Source organism: Lonchura striata, chromosome 15, assembly GCF_046129695.1.
Source record: "Lonchura striata isolate bLonStr1 chromosome 15, bLonStr1.mat, whole genome shotgun sequence".
Taxonomy (NCBI): Eukaryota; Metazoa; Chordata; class Aves; order Passeriformes; family Estrildidae; genus Lonchura; species Lonchura striata.
The window spans coordinates 16,683,197-16,701,907 of NC_134617.1; the positions used below are offsets into that span (position 1 = coordinate 16,683,197).

Here is an 18,711-nt window from a genome sequence, read left to right on the forward strand (position 1 = left end):
CAGTTGCCAAGGCTGCCATGGCCTTCAGGGCACGAAGGTGGATTTTGCATCCCTGTGGCCCGATGCCGGCTCTCGGGCCAGGAGTCCCCGTGGCTGCAGCAGCGAGGGTGGCTGAAGGGTTCCTGCCTGCCTGGGGGCATTGCTGCAGGGGCCAGTGCTGTCAGAGCCCCCTCTCTGCTGGGGACAGCTCTGCTCCTGGGGGCCCTGCCCTGTCCCTGCCCAGGAAGCCCAGCAGTGCCCAGTGCCAGGAGTGGTGTCAGTGGGAGCCCCTGTGCACAGGGACCCCAGCCAGGGGGTGGCCGTGCCAGCCCCCCCAGGCACCTCCAGCCCCGGGAACCCAGAACAACTGGAAACCACAACTGTGCAAACACTGCCTGTGCCCAAAGGGATTGCAAAGAGAAGTGAGCTTTCAAAAATTAACAGTGTCTCTTCTCCAAAGATCGGCAAAACCTTGGATTTACAAACATGTTTTATTGTAACAATCCTTATAACAGCAACAATCTTCAAAACATATTTACATGGGATCCTATAGCCTAACAAACTTCTAAACATATTTACAGAAAAACTCTGCTCTTCATAACGTATTTACAAAGGGGTCACAACTGTGGCCATCATCTCCACCAATCGTGGAGGAAATGGAGCAGCAGCAGTGCCGGACTCTTGTGCCAGCACTGGGCCCAGCTGGGCTGGGAGCTGGGCCCAGGGGCTGGCAGGGCTGGCAGGGCTGGCACGGCCCCAGGCAAGCGCAGGGCAGGCCAGGGGTGCTGCTTGTGCCAGCACAATCCAGGGCCCCCTGTGGGCACCGTGTCCCCGAGCGGGGCCATCCAGCCCAGCCCCAGCTTGGTGTCAGGGGACACACTCTGCCTGTGGGCAGGGCATGGGAGGCATCGGCTTCTCCCGCTCCTGGGGCTCCATCTTCAGCCAAGGACCATGGGCTCCTCCTCATCCTCCTCATCCACTTCCATGTCCTCGATGGTGTCCTTCTCGTCTACTTCCATGTCCTCAGCCGTCTCTTCCATGTCCACGTCCATCATTTCTTCCCTGTCCAGCACTGTGTCCACTTCCATGTCCTCCACGCTGTCGCTTGCAGTCTGCAAGAGGCAGCACAATCTCTTGGTGGGCTTCCTGTCCCACACCATCCATTCCCACATGGCTGCAGCCTGCCCAAGCAGGGTGCCCGTCCCTGGCCTGGCAGTGTACCTGCACTGGGGCAGCAGTGCACATCCTGCTGGGATTGGCTTCAGTGCAGGCAGCAGGAAAAGCCCAGGCAGCAGCCAGAGCTGAGCACAGACAGGCAGAGCGAAGGGCGAGTGAGCGCTGATCACTGACAGCAGGTGAAGTGTCTGCTGTGCTGCTTTCGAGGTCCTGGACCTTCCACCTGGAACACTCTGGGAGCTGTGATGTCACAGAAGTTTCAGGGCCACTCCACATGGGGAGATGGGGACCATGGAATGATCAAATCCTTGAATGGTTTGGCTTGCAAGGGCCCCTAAGGATTATCTGGTTTCAACCTGAGCAACCTGCCACCACACCAGGTTGCTCTGGAGCCTGTCCAGCTTGGCCTTGGATGTTCCTGGGGATGGGGCATGCACAGCCTCTCTGCACTGGTCCCTGTGTCAGGGACAGACACCCTCGCAGTAAAGAACTTCTTCCCATCATCAAATCTCTTCCAACTCTTGCAGTTTGATCCCATTCCCCCTTGTCCTGTCTCTGCAGTTTGTTCCTGACAAAGTATGCTCTACCACTTCCCAGTATTTCAGGCTGTTCCTGCAGGGTTACACATGCGGCTGAACCTGCAGACAGGAGAGAGAAAAGCCAAGCTCCTAGACAGAGAAAATGGGGAAAATGACAGCAGGGAAAAGAGGGAAAAGGTATATATGGCAGAATTTCTGTTGGGAGGGCTGTGGGATTGATGCCTTTTATGAGTGGCCAGTGTCCATGGCGCAGTCAATTACTGCCTCTTGCTGAGACTGGGTTGCTGGGTTAGGAGCTCAGCAGCGCTGACAGCAGAGCCCTGTCCTTTGTGATCCCTTTGGGATGGCAGTGGGAGTGCCCTGAGTGCACATTCAGTGGCACCTTCATGGCTTCTCATGCCTGGACGCCAAAAGGAAATTGGCACGGTGGCTTCTCTGAATGGCATTTAGTGCTTTGAAATATCTGCAGCAAGAGATGTGAAGTTGCTTTCTGAGCCTCTCCCTTGGCATCAGCTGTGGGGGCTGAGGGCTGGCCTGAGCCCGGTGCTGTGTCCCGCTGGGAGCAGCCCCACAGCCTCAGCTGCACACCGGGCACTGCCAGAGGTCCTGGAGATCACCCCAGCCCTGCAGCCACCTCTGTAAAGGGGCTTTAAATGTCAGCGGGTGCTGACTTTGCCCTGGAACCCTTGGTTTAGTTCCTGTGGGGAATTTCTCGCCAGGATTGCGTGGGATTAGCCACAGCCCCCTGTGCTGGGGATGCCTGGGCAGTGTGGGGCTCTGAGGGCAGCTGGCCGGGCAGGGGCTGAGCTCGGGGCCCTGTTGGGCTCCTGGCCCCCAGCAGCAGCAGCCCCAGGGCCCAAAGCCCCCCGGCCCTGCCCAGCACAGCCTGCCCTGCCCCTGCAGCTGGCCCCCGAGGAGGGGACAGGGGCCAGTGGCCGCTGGCAGCAGCAGCAGTGGGGGCAGGCTGAGGATGCCCAGGCTTGGCTTTTGTCTCTGGAGCAATCCGGGCCCAGGGCAGTGCAAAGCAGGCTGGGGAGCAAAGCCCGGAGCCTTTGGAGGCTGCAAGCCTTAAACACCAGCCCCTGCAGCCCCCCAGATCCAGGTGCCACAGTTCCCAAGGTTGCCATGGCCTTCAGAGCAGGAAGGTGGATTTTGCATCCCTGTGGCCCGATGCCGGCTCTCGGGCCAGGAGTCCCCGTGGCTGCAGCAGCGAGGGTGGCTGAAGGGTTCCTGCCTGCCTGGGGGCATTGCTGCAGGGGCCAGTGCTGTCAGAGCCCCCTCTCTGCTGGGGACAGCTCTGCTCCTGGGGGCCCTGCCCTGTCCCTGCCCAGGAAGCCCAGCAGTGCCCAGTGCCAGGAGTGGTGTCAGTGGGAGCCCCTGTGCACAGGGACCCCAGCCCCGGGGTGGCCGTGCCAGCCCCCCCAGGCACCTCCAGCCCCGGGAACCCAGAACAACTGGAAACCACAACTGTGCAAACGCTGCCTGTGCCCAAAGGAATTGCAAAGAGAAGTGAGCTTTCAAAAATTAACAGTATCTCTTCTCCAAAGATCGGCAAAACCTTGGATTTACAAACATGTTTTATTGTAACAATCCTTATAACAGCAACAATCTTCAAAACATATTTACATGGGATCCTATAGCCTAACAAACTTCTAAACATATTTACAGAAAAACTCTGCTCTTCATAACGTATTTACAAAGGGGTCACAACTGTGGCCATCATCTCCACCACTCGTGGAGGAAATGGAGCAGCAGCAGTGCTGGACTCTGGTGCCAGCACTGGGCCCAGCTGGGCTGGGAGCTGGGCCCAGGGGCTGGCAGGGCTGGCAGGGCTGGCACGGCCCCAGGCAAGCGCAGGGCAGGCCAGGGGTGCCGCTTGTGCCTCCACAATCCAGGGCCCCCTGTGGGCACCGTGTCCCCGAGCGGGGCCATCCAGCCCAGCCCCAGCCTGGTGTCAGGGGACACACTCTGCCTGTGGGCAGGGCATGGGAGGCATCGGCTTCTCCCGCTCCTGGGGCTCCATCTTCAGCCAAGGACCATGGGTTCCTCCTCATCCTCCTCATCCACTTCCATGTCCTCGATGGTGTCCTTCTCGTCTACTTCCATGTCCTCAGCTGTCTCTTCCATGTCCACGTCCATCATTTCTTCCCTGTCCAGCACTGTGTCCACTTCCATGTCCTCCACGGTGTCGATGGCAATCTGCAAGAGGCAGCACAATCTCTTGGTGGGCTTCCTGTCCCACACCATCCATTCCCACATGGCTGCAGCCTGCCCAAGCAGGGTGCCCGTCCCTGGCCTGGCAGTGTACCTGCACTGGGGCAGCAGTGCACATCCTGCTGGGATTGGCTTTAGAACAGGCAGCAAGAAAAGCCCAGGCAGCAGCCAGAGCTCAGCACAGACAGGCAGAGCGAAGGGCGAGTGAGCGCTGATCACTGACAGCAGGTGAAGTGTCTGCTGTGCTGCGTTCCAGGTCCTGGACCTTCCACCTGGAACACTCTGGGAGCTGTGATGTCACAGAAGTTTCAGGGCCACTTCACATGGAGAGATGGGGAACATGGAATGATCAAATCCTTGAATGGTTTGGCTTGCAAGGGCCCCTAAGGATTATCTGGTTTCAACCTGAGCAACCTGCCACCACACCAGGTTGCTCTGGAGCCTGTCCAGCCTGGCCTTGGATGTTCCTGGGGATGGGGCATGCACAGCCTCTCTGCGCTTGTCCCTGTGACAGGGACAGGCACCCTCGCAGTAAAGAACTTCTTCCCATCATCAAATCTCTTCCAACTCTTGCAGTTTGATCCCATTCCCCCTTGTCCTGTCTCTGCAGTTTGTTCCTGACAAAGTATGCTCTACCACTTCCCGGTATTTCAGGCTGTTCCTGCAGGGTTACACATGCGGCTGAACCTGCAGACAGGAGAGAGAAAAGCCAAGCTCCTAGACAGAGATAATGGGGAAAATGACAACAGGGAAAAGAGGGAAAAGGTATATATGGCAGAATTTCTGTTGGGTGGGCTGTGCGATTGATGCCTTTTATGAGCGGCCAGTGTCCCTGGTGCAGTCAATTACTGCCTCTTGCTGAGACTGGGTTGCTGGGTTAGGAGCTCAGCAGCGCTGACAGCAGAGCCCTGTCCTTGGTGATCCCTTTGGGATGGCAGTGGAAGTGCCCTGAGTGCACATTCAGTGGCACCTTCATGGCTTCTCATGCCTGGACGCCGAAAGGAAATTGGCACGGTGGCTTCTCTGAATGGCATTTAGTGCTTTGAAATATCTGCAGCAAGAGATGTGAAGTTGCTTTCTGAGCCTCTCTCTTGGCATCAGCTGTGGGGGCTGAGGGCTGGCCTGAGCCCGGTGCTGTGTCCCGCTGGGAGCAGCCCCACAGTCTCAGCTGCACACCGGGCACTGCCAGAGGTCCTGGAGATCACCCCAGCCCTGCAGCCACCTCTGTAAAGGGGCTTTAAATGTCAGTGGGTGCTGACTTTGCCCTGGAACCCTTGGTTTAGTTCCTGTGGGGAATTTCTCGCCAGGATTGCGTGGGATTAGCCACAGCCCCCTGTGCTGGGGATGCCTGGGCAGTGTGGGGCTCTGAGGGCAGCTGGCCGGGCAGGGGCTGAGCTCGGGGCCCTGTTGGGCTCCTGGCCCCCAGCAGCAGCAGCCCCAGGGCCCAAAGCCCCCCGGCCCTGCCCAGCACAGCCTGCCCTGCCCCTGCAGCTGGCCCCCGAGGAGGGGACAGGGGCCAGTGGCCGCTGGCAGCAGCAGCAGTGGGAGCAGGCTGAGGATGCCCTGGCTTGGCTTTTGTCTCTGGAGCAATCCGGGCCCAGGGCAGTGCAAAGCAGGCTGGGGAGCAAAGCCCGGAGCCTTTGGAGGCTGCAAGCCTTAAACACCAGCCCCTGCAGCCCCCCAGATCCAGGTGCCACAGTTCCAAATGCTGCCATGGCCTTCAGGGCACGAAGGTGGATTTTGCATCCCTGTGGCCCGATGCCGGCTCTCGGGCCAGGAGTCCCCGTGGCTGCAGCAGCGAGGGTGGCTGAAGGGTTCCTGCCTGCCTGGGGGCATTGCTGCAGGGGCCAGTGCTGTCAGAGCCCCCTCTCTGCTGGGGACAGCTCTGCTCCTGGGGGCCCTGCCCTGTCCCTGCCCAGGAAGCCCAGCAGTGCCCAGTGCCAGGAGTGGTGTCAGTGGGAGCCCCTGTGCACAGGGACCCCAGCCCCGGGGTGGCTGTGCCAGCCCCCCCAGGCACCTCCAGCCCCGGGAACCCAGAACAACTGGAAACCACAACTGTGCAAACGCTGCCTGTGCCCAAAGGAATTGCAAAGAGAAGTGAGCTTTTGAAAATTACCAGTATCTCTTCTCCAAGGATCGGCAAAACCTTGGATTTACAAACATGTTTTATTGTAACAATCTTCAAAACATATTTACATGGGATCCTATAGCCTAACAAACTTGAAAACGTATTTACAGAAAAGCTCTATTCCAGAGAACATATTTACAAAGGGGTCACAACTGTGGCCATAATCTCCACCACTCGTGGAGGAAATGGAGCAGCAGCAGTGCTGGACTCTGGTGCCAGCACTGGGCCCAGCTGGGCTGGGAGCTGGGCCCAGGGGCTGGCAGGGCCGGCACGGCTGGCACGGCCCCAGGCAAGCGCAGGGCAGGCCAGGGGTGCTGCTTGTACCAGCACAATCCAGGGCCCCCTGTGGGCACCGTGTCCCCGAGCGGGGCCATCCAGCCCAGCCCCAGCTTGGTGTCAGGGGACACACTCTGCCTGTGGGCAGGGCATGGGAGGCATCGGCTTCTCCCGCTCCTGTGGCTCCATCTTTATCCAAGGACCATGGGTTCCTCCTCATCCTCCTCATCCACTTCCATCTCCTCGATGTTGTCCTCCTCATCAACTTCCATGTCCTCAGCCGTGTCTTCCATGTCCACCTCCATCATTTCTTCCCTGTCCAGCACTGTGTCCACTTCCATCTCCTCCACGGTGTCGATGGCAATCTGCAAGAGGCAGCACAATCTCTTGGTGGGCTTCCTGTCCCACACCATCCATTCCCACATGGCTGCAGCCTGCCCAAGCAGGGTGCCCCGTCCCTGGCCTGGCAGTGTACCTGCACTGGGGCAGCAGTGCACATCCTGCTGGGATTGGCTTTAGAGTAAGGGGCAGGAAAAGCCCAGGCAGCAGCCAGAGCTCAGCACTGACAGGCAGAGCGAAGGGCGAGTGGGCTCTGACCGTTGGCAGCAGGTGAAGTGTCTGCTGTGCTGCGTTCCAGGTCCTGGACCTTCCACCTGGAACACTCTGGGAGCTGTGATGTCACAGAAGTTTCAGGGCCACTCCACATGGGGAGATGGGGACCATGGAATGATCAAATCCTTGAATGGTTTGGCTTGCAAGGGCCCCTAAGGATTATCTGGTTTCAACCTGAGCAACCTGCCACCACTCCAGGTTGCTCTGGAGCCTGTCCAGCTTGGCCTTGGATGTTCCTGGGGATGGGGCATGCACAGCCTCTCTGCGCTTGTCCCTGTGACAGGGACAGGCACCCTCGCAGTAAAGAACTTCTTCCCATCATCAAATCTCTTCCAACTCTTGCAGTTTGATCCCATTCCCTCTTGTCCTGTCACTGCAGTTCCTGGCAAGGGATCCTCTCACAATTCTCTGTAGCCCCTTTACTCACTGGAATGGTGCTGTGATATCTTCTGTGTTTCTGTATACTATGGTCATAAATTGTAATATCGAGCTTGATCTTGCAAGCCAGCAGCAATGTTTTGGTTGCACAGGCGTGCTTCCTCTATTTCAAGATGAAATTCTGTGATTTCAATTCATCAGTTGTTTTTATTGTGGTTGGGCTTGAAATTTTGGTCAGCAGAGCCTCTGATTGTCAGGGTGAGGTTTTGGCAAGTCATACAGAGAATCCAGTACTCATCCCAATCTTTTCTTGAGCATGGTGTTTTTTTATTCCTTTCCTCTCGCCCTTAACCATTGCTAGAATGTCACAGTGAAAATAGAATAGAGGCAGTTCTTCACTGGTAACATGTTCTGGTTTGTTTTGTTTCTTCTGCAAGGCTGGGCAAGGTTGATGTTGATGCAAATTCCTTCACATCTGAGGAGCTCAAAAAGGCGTTGGCTAAAATGAAGGAAAGTGAGAAGGCAGAAAGGAAGGTGAGTTTCCTGTTTCTAAAGCAATGCACGGTGCAGGGATGTGAACACACCCTGTTACACACTGCAGAAATATAATGGTTAAAATGATTGCTTGGAAAGCACTAATCTTGTGGTGCATATGGACCAAAAATACCTTTGCTCACCCCTTAGTGATATTGTTCTCTGGCTTTTCTGTATGACTCTAAGATTCTGTGAATGGTTTGGGTTGCACGGGACCTTAAAGCTGATCCAGTGCCACCCCCTTCCATGGGCAGGGACACCTTTCACTATCCCAGGTTGCTCCAAGCCCCATTCAAGCTGGCATTGAACACTTCCAGGGGTCCAGGGGCAGCCATAGCTGCCCTGAACAAGGTAATTTATCTGCAGCTCAACTCACAGAAATGTCTGCAGACCCCAAAGGAAACTGGTTTGCATCTGACAGTATTTACGGAGGCTATTTCACTTTCACTCTCTCCTTGCTTTCTGTTTCCAACCTCGTGCTCTGGATAGCAACACCCAAGTGGCCATAGTGAAGCAGGGGCTGAGTTTCATTACACAAGCTCCAAGTTGTCCATTTAGTTATAAAGAACCCACAGACCCAAGTAAATAGGTGGGATGATGTGTGACTCATCAGGTGCATCACAGTCTCTTTCCCTTCGCCCCCTCAGCAGCATTTCCTTAACCCTCGCTCCTCCTGCTGCCTTGGTGTTGGCTCACTCAAATGAAAACTGAAAGAGGAGTCAAGGCTCTAAAGTTTTGGTGTCACAGAAAGGCTTTTTCTTCCCTTATGTGGCAGCATGGCATGATTTCATTTGCTGGGAGATTATTTCCATAGCAGCATTGCTGATTGATTGCAGGGCTGCTGGAAATGAGGATCATTGAAATGCAAAAATTAGTGATACTCTATTAGGTGAAAATAAGCCATATTTTAAACTCCCCTCTTAGAATAGCTTTTGTCCCAGCAATGGGGCTAAAAGCAGCTACGTGTAATGGACCTAAAGTATTCCATTTTTAAGTCACTCCTGCAGAGAGCAAATCCATCCTTGAAGGCTCTGTGTCAGAGTAAATGGAATTACACTGAGCCTCCCTGTGCTCCAGTAGAGGCAGCTCAGGGTGGGGTGGGTTGGGTGTGGTACTTGTGGTAATTCATCATTTCATTGACACGGCTTTCACCTCCATTGCTCACTTGGTTTTCCTCCAGCCCTCTCTGATCCCTCATGGTGAGCAGGACATGTGCAAACCCTCCAGCTGGGGGTTTGCATACAAACACATCTTGGTATTTGTGACAAATCCCTTCCAAAAAGGGCTTTCTGCCTTTCTCGTTGTCCTTGGGGCAGCCCAGCTCCAGCCTGGCCTTTCTGCTGCTTCTGTCCCCTGCAGCAGCAGGCTCTGTCCCCAGTGCCACCAGTGCTGAGGTTCCTGCACCTCTGGGGCTCTCTGAGTTCTCTGACATATCCTTTCCTCCTCACCACATGTTTTATGTCAGCTCTCTTGGTTCAGGGCAGCCCTTGGAGTGCTGTTACTGCGAGGGAGATGAGCCATGCTCAGGACAGGCTGCTGGCCAAGCCCCATGGCACAGCACGTCAGCTGCCCCCAGCTTATCACTGCTCCTCCTGCTTCCCTTTCTGACAGCTTCTGTCCCCACACCTCTCCCTGGGAGATAGAGACTTCCTGGAATGTGTTCAATGCTTGGAATGGTGAAAGCATCTTTGTCAGTGTTGGAGATCTCCTTGGAGTCACTGGGCACTTTGGGCTGGATGGAACTTGTGGAGTTCTTCAGTCTCATGTTCATTTCCAGAGAGGTTCAGCTGTAAGATCAGGGATGTGCCTCAGAGCTTTTTGCAGCCAGGTTTTGGGAACATCCACTTGCAGGCAGAAAACAGCAGTACTGCTGCCTGTGGGTTTGATGTTGAGCTGGATGGAAATGGGATGCAGAAATGATGCACAAATGCTGTCGAGATGTAGAAGTGGTGCACAAAGCCCTACTGCTCACTCATACTGTGGGTATCTCACAGCTAACTGGGTTTCTGGGCTTCTCAGAAGGACCCTCCAACCCTGTCCCTGAACCTCTGATGCACAGCAATAAATCCATTGGCACTGACAGCCAGGTTCCCTTTGTGAATTTGGGGCTGGCGTTCCTTTCTGTGTTTGTCTTGTCTCTCTTCATCCTCTATCTTCACATCTGGTTTCTTCCTTCTGTTTCCAAGGCCCGAGAGGAAGAGGTGAGGAAGAAGTTCCGACCCATAGAGCAGCTGAAGGAGGAGTTTGAAAAGCTGAATATGAAGATAGAAACAGATTATGAAATTATGGTTAAATTAATCAGCAAATTCAACAGCTCTGCCTCCACGCTGGATGAAAAAGTCGCGGCGCTTTATGATCTCGAATATTATGTTCACCAGGTAACAAGAATGCCTCAGTAACTACCGTGTAAAATCCAGGGGATACGGTGTCATAAATGGGGCTTTATTTTTCTTATCAGTATCAGGTAATACAAATTGCTTAATTACCATAATCCTGGGACAATAACAGACAGCAGAGGACTAGTGTAGGCTTATTTTATATCCAGGTTGGAATTAATCATCGCTTGTGCCAGGAGCCAGCAGTATCCTAGTGGTTGGTTCCCTGATTTGTTGTCTGTTCTCAGGCTGGTTTTCTCATCCTTACTTTTTCCTCTTTTATCTCCTTAATGTTACAAAATGGGGTTTTAGCTGCCATTTTTGGGTAAGTAGAGTGGTGGCTGCTAAGAAAATAATTATTTTCTCTCTGCTTCCATGGAAAGCTGCCATGATTGATGGTAGGTGCCCTTACATCAGTTCACAGAGAATGTCTTTGTACCAGGGAAGGCGACAGCCACCCAAAACCCCCTATTTTGTCTTGGTGTGAGTAAGCAGTGGCAAGCGGAGCCTCGCCGTGCTAATTAGCTCTGTGTGAGGGTGAACATATTTCCTGGCATCTCGCTTCCTCGGGTTTGTGCTCACACTTTTCCCCCCTCCCTCTGATCTCTCTTGCTCTGCTTTCAGCTCACATGTTCCTTCCTCCTCTTGGATGCAGCTGCAGGCACAGAGCTCTGCTCCCCTGGGCTTGGTGCCTGCCTTGGTGCCACCCTTGGGAGGGTGTCTGGGCATCCAGCCTCTGCTCTGCCATGTGAGAAGGGACTTGGCTTTTCCCTCCCCAGTGACTGGGAGAGTCTGGAGTGCACTGGGAGAGTTTCCAGTGGCACTTTGTCATTTTAGATAGTGAATAGGATAACTCTTGGGAGGTGCCAGTGCAAGCCCTTTCACTGGAACAGCACTTGTTGAACCAAATGTGGGATTTTGAGGGCAGGTAGCTGAAGTGTTGCTGCTGTGGGAGAGGAAGTCCATGTGCCAGCTGATAGAAGTGTTATTTCCAGGGCTCTTTGTCTTGAATTTCTACTCTGAATTGCTGTTGTGGGCATGCAGAGGCTTCCTTGCTGTTTGTTCTCCCTGCTTTTGTGTCACTGACAGCATCTGTGTGACTCAGAGAATAACTGTGAACAATAGGCACCCAAAGAGCTTCATATTTGTACTCAGGGCTAATCTTCCCTGATTAAGGGTGACAGAGCATCAGGCCAGTGTGCTAAAAAAGCAACCCCCAAATGCCCTGAGATGCCTTGGATTCCAGCATAATGGTTTGGACTATTCCAGCAGAAAATCCCTGAAGCACAGGATGGGACAAACAATTTCAGAATGGCAGAGGAGCAGGGACTGGAGCATCAAAGGGAAGCACATGCAGCATCAAAGGGGTCAGAGAGGGGGAATGGCAGGAGGCTGGCGGGAGCACAGGGGCTCCTTTGTGCGCTGATCACAGCGCTGCTCTGTGCCCGCGCTGTCGGGGCAGATGGCTGGGCAGCACCTTCTCGTCAGGCAGGAAGCTGATAAGAAATATGACTTGTCTCTAAGCCAGCATGGCTTTTCCTCCTCTTTCTTCTTCCAGTCAGCTGAATGCGTCCAGAGCATTATCTCTGCTTGGGACTGACTTTAGCAGCACTGGCTTAATGTAATTACTGAACAGCAGCCAAAGGATGCTTGTGCCGCATAACCCTAGAAGGGCTGAACGGTCAGGACTCCTCTGCAGTGTGTCACAGCCCTGCCGTGGGAGCACGGGATCCTTGCAGGTGTGGGTGGCACAGGCCATGTGTGGGGCCATTTTGCTGGTCCCACCTTTTCCAGCCTCCATCAGAGCAGTACTGGGCCGTGCCTTTTCATAACTGTTCATCTCCCAGCCATCCTGCTGCTCCCTCCAGGGCACGGGATGCCCAATGGAGTGGAAAATGCCATGCCCTGGAGGGTGTGCAAACAAAGGCTGCTCCCTGCTCTGTGCCATGGTCACCCTGGAGCAGAGGGTGTAGGGCAGCTCATGCCTTGGAGTGTGCCGTGGGAGCCGTGGCCAGTGGCCAGCCCGGGGAGATGCTCTCTCCTCCTTTGAAGAGTCAGCCCAAGGGCTCTGCCTTTGCTCAGCTTTTGGTTGCCAGCTCTGGTTTGCTTCTCCTCAGCCACGATTCAGCTTGGCATGTTTGGGAGCCCATCTTGGTGAAGGAGTAGGAAGGTTTGGCTTGCTGGGTTATCTGTAATGCATAAAACCCAAATGCAAATGTGAAGAGGGCAGAGCGTAACTCATAAATAGCATTCACGGTGCTTGCACAGCAGTGTGTGGAGCCAAGACCTGTTCTGAGGCATTGCAGACTCCTTCTCTCAATTATTTACTCTGCTTATCTGCCTCTCTCCTCTCCTCTGACATGCTACACCATCTCTCTCTGCTAATTTCCTCTCCATCACGTGCAGTTGACATGCTGCTTTCCCTTGCTCTTGTTTTCTAACATCTTCTCTCTCACCTTCCCTCCCTATTTTCTTTCCCCTCAAATTCAAACCTGCTCCCTGAATAACTGCTGTCATATTTGCTCCTCTCCCATCCCTCCCCTCACCTGTTTTGCCTGTGTACTTTACTCAAGAGCTCTTTTGATCTTTGATTTTTCTTCTGTGCTGGTTTCAGTGGACTGAAGCGAGGTAGGAGCTGCTGCCTCACAGCATCCACTGCTCCCCAGAGAGGTTAATACCTTCAAGTTGTTAAGTTTGGGGATTTTGATAGTTTTAGAACTGGAACTCTCAGAACAGACTCTGGTTAAAAAAGATAAACACATCTTCAGAATAAGCTTTACAGCACAATTTATATTCTGCCATTGTGGTGTCTCGCTGACGCTGGGGCAGCATGAAGGACTGTGATGCTGCTGAGGTTACAGCAGTGGCTGGTTTTACCCCACCAGGTGCTGGATGCAAATTCTTGCCCGTCCATACATTCCCTCTCATGCAGAAGTCAATGTCCGATTCTAGCACTAAACCAGTTTTTACAGAGGCTGAGTAATAAAAGGACCCACTGGCAGCTGAAATTGGGTTGCTGCATAGATTTCTTTGTAGATAAAGATGGGTCTGCAGAAAAGTGAGAGATCTGGCAGGCCTGGTTTATAGGAACAGTTAAAAGAACAGCATCTGAAAGGATACAAAAGCTGCTGCAAATCCTGAATCAGCCCCAGCAGACCTGCAGAGAGCAGCTTTGCAGAGGGACAGGTGGGTATTGTCCCGTTGGGGAGCAGAGATGAGCTGGAGCTCCCCAGGTCCTGCTTTGGTTGGTAACGACAGAGCTGTAGGACACAAAGCTTCTTCCTTCTCCTGGGTACCTGAAATATCTGACTTAGGGCCAATTTTGATGAAGGTACATGGTTGAGATAAATATAACACTGAACATGAAGTCGTTGACTAGAAGAGTGTCCCACATGCCCTGCATGGCTTGTGGTCCTCTCTCACCCCATCAGGGGGTCGGTTTGCCCTGCTGATAACTCATTTTTATATTCTGTTTCCATCTGCCAATGATTGCTGTTGTCTCCCTGTCTTTCAGGGAGGAGAAATGTCGAATTTCTAAACCTGATTTTTCTGTGCAGGCAGTTCTGAGCATTCATCAGATCCCCTTTTAAACTGAAAAAAAAAATCATTGAATACCAAAATGCATCGATTTGACTTTGGACTGAATTTTGTACTTGAAGTAGTTTGTGCAGTTTCTCTAAATTTTGTCTGTGAGCACACCTTTTCTGATCTCCTCTCCAAGAGCAGATGCCCACTGGGACTATGCCTGGCTAGCCCCTGACCCATTTAGAGCCAGAGGCTGATGAATCCCCACTAATGTGTAAACATTTCCCTACTGGCAGTTAATCCATTATTGTTTGCTTAGAAAAGTCAATGTGGGGCTGCTCCCCGCACTGGGGAGCACATTGCTCCCACTGTGGGGAAGCTCCTGGCTGACCCCTCCAAGCAGGGACTGGCTTTTTCCTTCCTTGTCCATGGGAAGTTGTTGAAGGAACTCATGGAGAACTCCCAGAACTGCCCATGCTCTTCACTCCAATGCCACCTGTGCACCCTGTTGGTGTTGACAAGCTCCTAAACATCCCTGACTCCTGGTGCTACAATTACAGCATCAATTAATTAACTTAATTTGCAAAACATGCAATTCCCTGGGTCCCCAGTAAAGGCCTGCTCAGGGGAGAGCAAAGAGCTGGAGCTTTTTGACATCAGCACATATCTCGAGTTTTTGACACCACCTGAATTAACAAAATACATGTCAAGAGCAGTTTTGATAGCTATAATCAAAGTATTTGAGTTTCCAGCGATGCCTTCTGAGTGTGATAGTGTCCTCCCATGAGGACACTGTGCCTGTGCAGCCCTGACATCGCTGCTCCTGCAGCCACAGCCATTCCCTGGGAATTTTTAATTCCTTGTGAAACTCCCTGCTGGTCAGAGCAGGAGGGAAGGGATACTGTGGGTGTGAAGGGAGGTGTTCTCCAGGGGCTGGGGGTTTGTGCTGATGGAAGCTGCTGTCTCCCAGGTGGACAATGCCAAGGATTTCCTGTCCATGGGTGGGCTCCGGCTGGTGATCGAGGGGCTGAACAGCAGCGAGGCCTCGCTGAAGGAACATGCTGCCTTTGTCCTGGGAGCTGCCCTGTCCAGGTGAGACCTGCCCTGTCCAGGTGAGACCTGCCCTGTCCAGGTGAGACCTGCCCTGAGCTGGGCTCTGTGCCTCTCTCCAGCTCCCTTGGTTTATTTCTGATAGCAGAGCCTGAAAGCTGTGTTGTGACACACCACAAAATTGTCTTGTCCCCTCCATAGCCCTTGCAACACACATTTCCCTTTCTCCTCAGTGTGTTCTTATCTTACTCATTGGACATATCCAGAAGTAATGTGATGTCAAATCTGTGATTGTTTCTTGATTTCCCTGGGGTCCCTGTTTGTACAAAGTCCAAGGGGGAATAATTCTCCTTTTCTCCCGTTGACAGACTTCACTGGGGGAAGATGTGATGAAGAGTACAGTTACAAGCACCCCAGTGAGCACCTTTGTCCTTCCTTGTCCTTGCTCCTGGGCTGCTTCAAGTTGGCAAGGTGCTGATTTGAGCAGCTCCTGTGGTCTTTAAAGAGGGGCTTGGGCCCCATGGGCATGTGCCCCTGACAGCAAAGGGGAGTTGATTAGACATGGGGTCAGGAATAAGGGTCAGCAGCCAGAATCCAGAGGAGACTGACCTGCCTCATTCTGGGGCATCATGTGTAGTGCTGCAGGAGGTATCCCATGGGCTCCATGGTTTTATAGGTACCCCCTTTTTAATTTATGGTTTTGGGGCTTTTCAGGGGGTGTGTTGCACATTCAGAGGTGCAGAGGCTTTAGAAATGCATTGGATGGACTCAAACTTGAGGATCAGAAGTGCAGAGTGAAAATTGAAGGTCAGGACTGTTTTAGCTGCATATTTCTACACCTAAAAATACAGTCACCTTCTCTAGCATCATAAATTATTTATGGCTTAGTCTAACACATGGTCCATGGACCTGCATTTATTTGGCAATCTTGTATGCAATGCAATTGGCCCTCAGCATGTGTGGAGTGATGGGGTCTCATGGACAGGAGCAGGTACCCAGATTTATACCAGGAAAGGATCTAGCTTCTAGACTGAAACAGAGCCTGACTTAGAGATGACAGGAAGATACATCAGAAACAAAACCTGCTCTTCTTATTTTGGTGTATCTCAGTCTTTGAAACAATACTGGAGTGGTTTGCTCAGGTTCTTTATGTCGACTCTTTCTACATACAGAGAAGATCATGCAGAGGGTCTGGAGACATTTGCAGGTAACTTGTGAAATGACAGGGGCTGTTAAAGAGCTTCCTTCCAGATGTACCTGCCATGACATGGTCAAGACTCCAAAAATTCATAGTCTTATGGTACCTGACAGTGTAGCAGTGGCCACGAGAGTCACACTTTCATGTAGTATTTCTCACTCAAAAGCAAAAATCTTCTTTGGAGAGCACCTCTCATCTGATATGACAACATTAACCTCTGCTTTGCAAACTTGTGGACCTTTTTTCTTTGAAGGACATTCTGGCAGATGGTAATTTGGAGTGGTTTGCATGATACATTGTCTGAGAACTCTGCTCCAAAATGTGAGGGATATTATGCCTTGGTTTGAGTTTGCTTTTTCTCCCCTTGCTGTGCTTAAGCTTTCTCAGTAGACACCTACATGACAACTTGTCTGCTGTGTGCTCACTGCTTAATTCGTTTGTTCATACATTTTCTCAGCTTACTCCATGCTCTAGTTAAACTGTTGGGGGCATTTCAGGTACTTCACACAGCATTTTGTGTTTTTCTGAGGGCTTGTTTTTTATTTCCTTCCCTCACGGTTGTTCCTGGGAGCCTTAGAGAGGTGGTAGGGCTCTCCAGTCAATTCCCAGAGGTGTCACAGCTCGCTGGGCTGCAGGGACATGATCTGTTCTGTGCTTGTGTGCCTGGGGCTGGTATCAGATCCTGTGCTGGATGCTGAGCCTGGGAAGCAGCAATGGTCTGCTGCTCACCAAATGGGTCTGTGGCCACCTCCCAGGTCTGTTCAGCCAGGCTGGCTCAGGCCAGTGGTTTCAAGCCAGGCAAACATTCCCAGAGGGAAATCAGGGCATGACGATAGCCACTCCAGAGCCCTGCAAGGGAGGTCAGTAACTCCTGGCACAGCTCAGTCTGGAAGAGGGAGTTTGGCACTGCCTGTAGACAAGTATATAACACAGGAGGAAACCACTGGACACAGAGCGATTCCAAATGTGCCTGGGTCACATCCAGAACTTTTCAGCTCTCAGAAATACCCAGATCTTCTCCAGATTTGCATGTCCTTAACTCTGCTCAGGTAGTGAAGCAGGTAAGGGATGGAACAAGAAGCTGCAGCACCCACGTCCTGCCTGCACGTGGTCCTGCCAGGTCCTGGCTCAGATCTCTGGCTGTGCTGGAAGCCCATTGGAATAAAAGGGATTTCTAGGGGATTAGCATCTTCAGCCAACAGGCCAAGGGGCTGGCCAAGACTTGGATCAGCAAAGGCAGGAAGAGGAGAAGACACAATAGGGCTATCTCAGGATTTCTCCTTCCTGATATTGCTCCTATTTATTTGGTTTAAAGCATATTTGAAAAGCAGCCATAGCACAGCATGACTGGGACCTCGGGACACACGGTCTCAGGTCCAGCTGCCAGGGTCAGACCTCCTGACATCCATCTGCCTCTGGGAACCTCTGCCACAGGAGAGGCAGATTTCTTCCCTGACAGGGAGGAAATCAAAGTTTCATCTCATGCTTCTCTTATATGTCCTTCACTTCAGGCATTTGGGTTTTAATTGCTGAGCCTGTGACCAAATCAAACATCATTCCATCTGGTGGAGTTCTGTGAGCAGTGCCCTTACTGCAAGTCTAAAACCTCATCACACTCTTTACTGTTTTTAAGCCTTTAACAAAATGTTTTTCCATTCAGCAGTTTGCAAAAGTAAACTTCATTTGAACAATCCTCAAGTGCTCTGATTGCAAATAAAAGTTAAATGCACTAACAAAAATAATTGCTAGGCATGTGGGGTTGTACATTTAGGTATCCATAATTCACTAACAGTATATGCCAATACACAGCATTATCTGGATTTCCAGTGATTGCATTAGCATAAAAGCATGTTAGAATTTATACTGTGGTACTAACATTTAAATATATATAAGTATGAAATATTAAGATCCGGCATTTTGGAGGCAAGTGAAACTACTGTCTGTAAAATGTTCCTGCATATTTTGAAGGTACACTCCAGTATCTTCGCATGACAATCAGCATTCGCACCATTGGGTCCAAACATTACAAAAATGTCAATGTTTTATGCAAAGAGGAGCTATATTAAGCTAAAAAAGATTGCTGATGAGAGAAGTGTCTTCTGATGTCCTCTGAGCTATTTACAGGCAGCATTTCCCTTTGTTCATGGCACAGCCAGGCCTCTGTGCAATCTGTATCTCCATGTTTCACAAGACTGGAAATGTTAGCCAGAAAGGATTATGCTTGTGATTAAAACCTCCATTTTTGAAAACTTTACCTACAGGAAATGTTTTCCACACCAATAATTTGAACATTTCAGTATTTTGTAATAAAAGGATTTTTGTAATCCGTTTAGAAGGGGAATAATAATTTATGTTGAATGCCTTCTTGAAGCTTTATCCCAAATGCTCCCCGTGCACTTAGGGATGAGTTGGAGGTGAGGATGGAGAGAAGTTAAGCTGTGGGACCTTCAAGGCAAAGGGAAGCAGTATGTATTTCATGGGGACAAGGCAGAAGGCTCAGAAGGTGAGATTTTGGCCTGGCCAAACTGGGGAACTGGGAGGGCCACTTGTACAGCTGCAGTGACAGACTGGTGGCATTTTGGTCAGACCTTTAAAAACCCACTCCGTGGGATGGCCAGGGACAAGGATGTCCCACTGATGGTCTGAGCTGACATCTGCCATGTGTCCTGGAAGGGCACAGGACAGTCCCAGCACAGCCTCTGCCCACAAGCCCAGTACTGCTGGGCT

At 51.9% G+C, this 18,711-nt stretch overlaps 1 protein-coding gene across 4 annotated transcripts in view; it reads left to right on the forward strand.

Annotated features, from left to right (window-relative positions):
• SIL1 (SIL1 nucleotide exchange factor) overlaps positions 1 to 18,711 on the forward strand; it is a 237,024-nt gene that overhangs the window by 189,881 nt on the left and 28,432 nt on the right. For all 4 annotated transcript variants that reach the window (XM_077786721.1, XM_077786720.1, XM_077786722.1 and 1 more), the window contains 3 exons: positions 7,740 to 7,836; positions 10,023 to 10,214; positions 14,707 to 14,828. In XM_077786721.1, the coding sequence (XP_077642847.1) occupies positions 7,740 to 7,836; positions 10,023 to 10,214; positions 14,707 to 14,828 (411 nt within the window). The remainder of the gene's footprint in view (positions 1 to 7,739; positions 7,837 to 10,022; positions 10,215 to 14,706; positions 14,829 to 18,711) is intronic.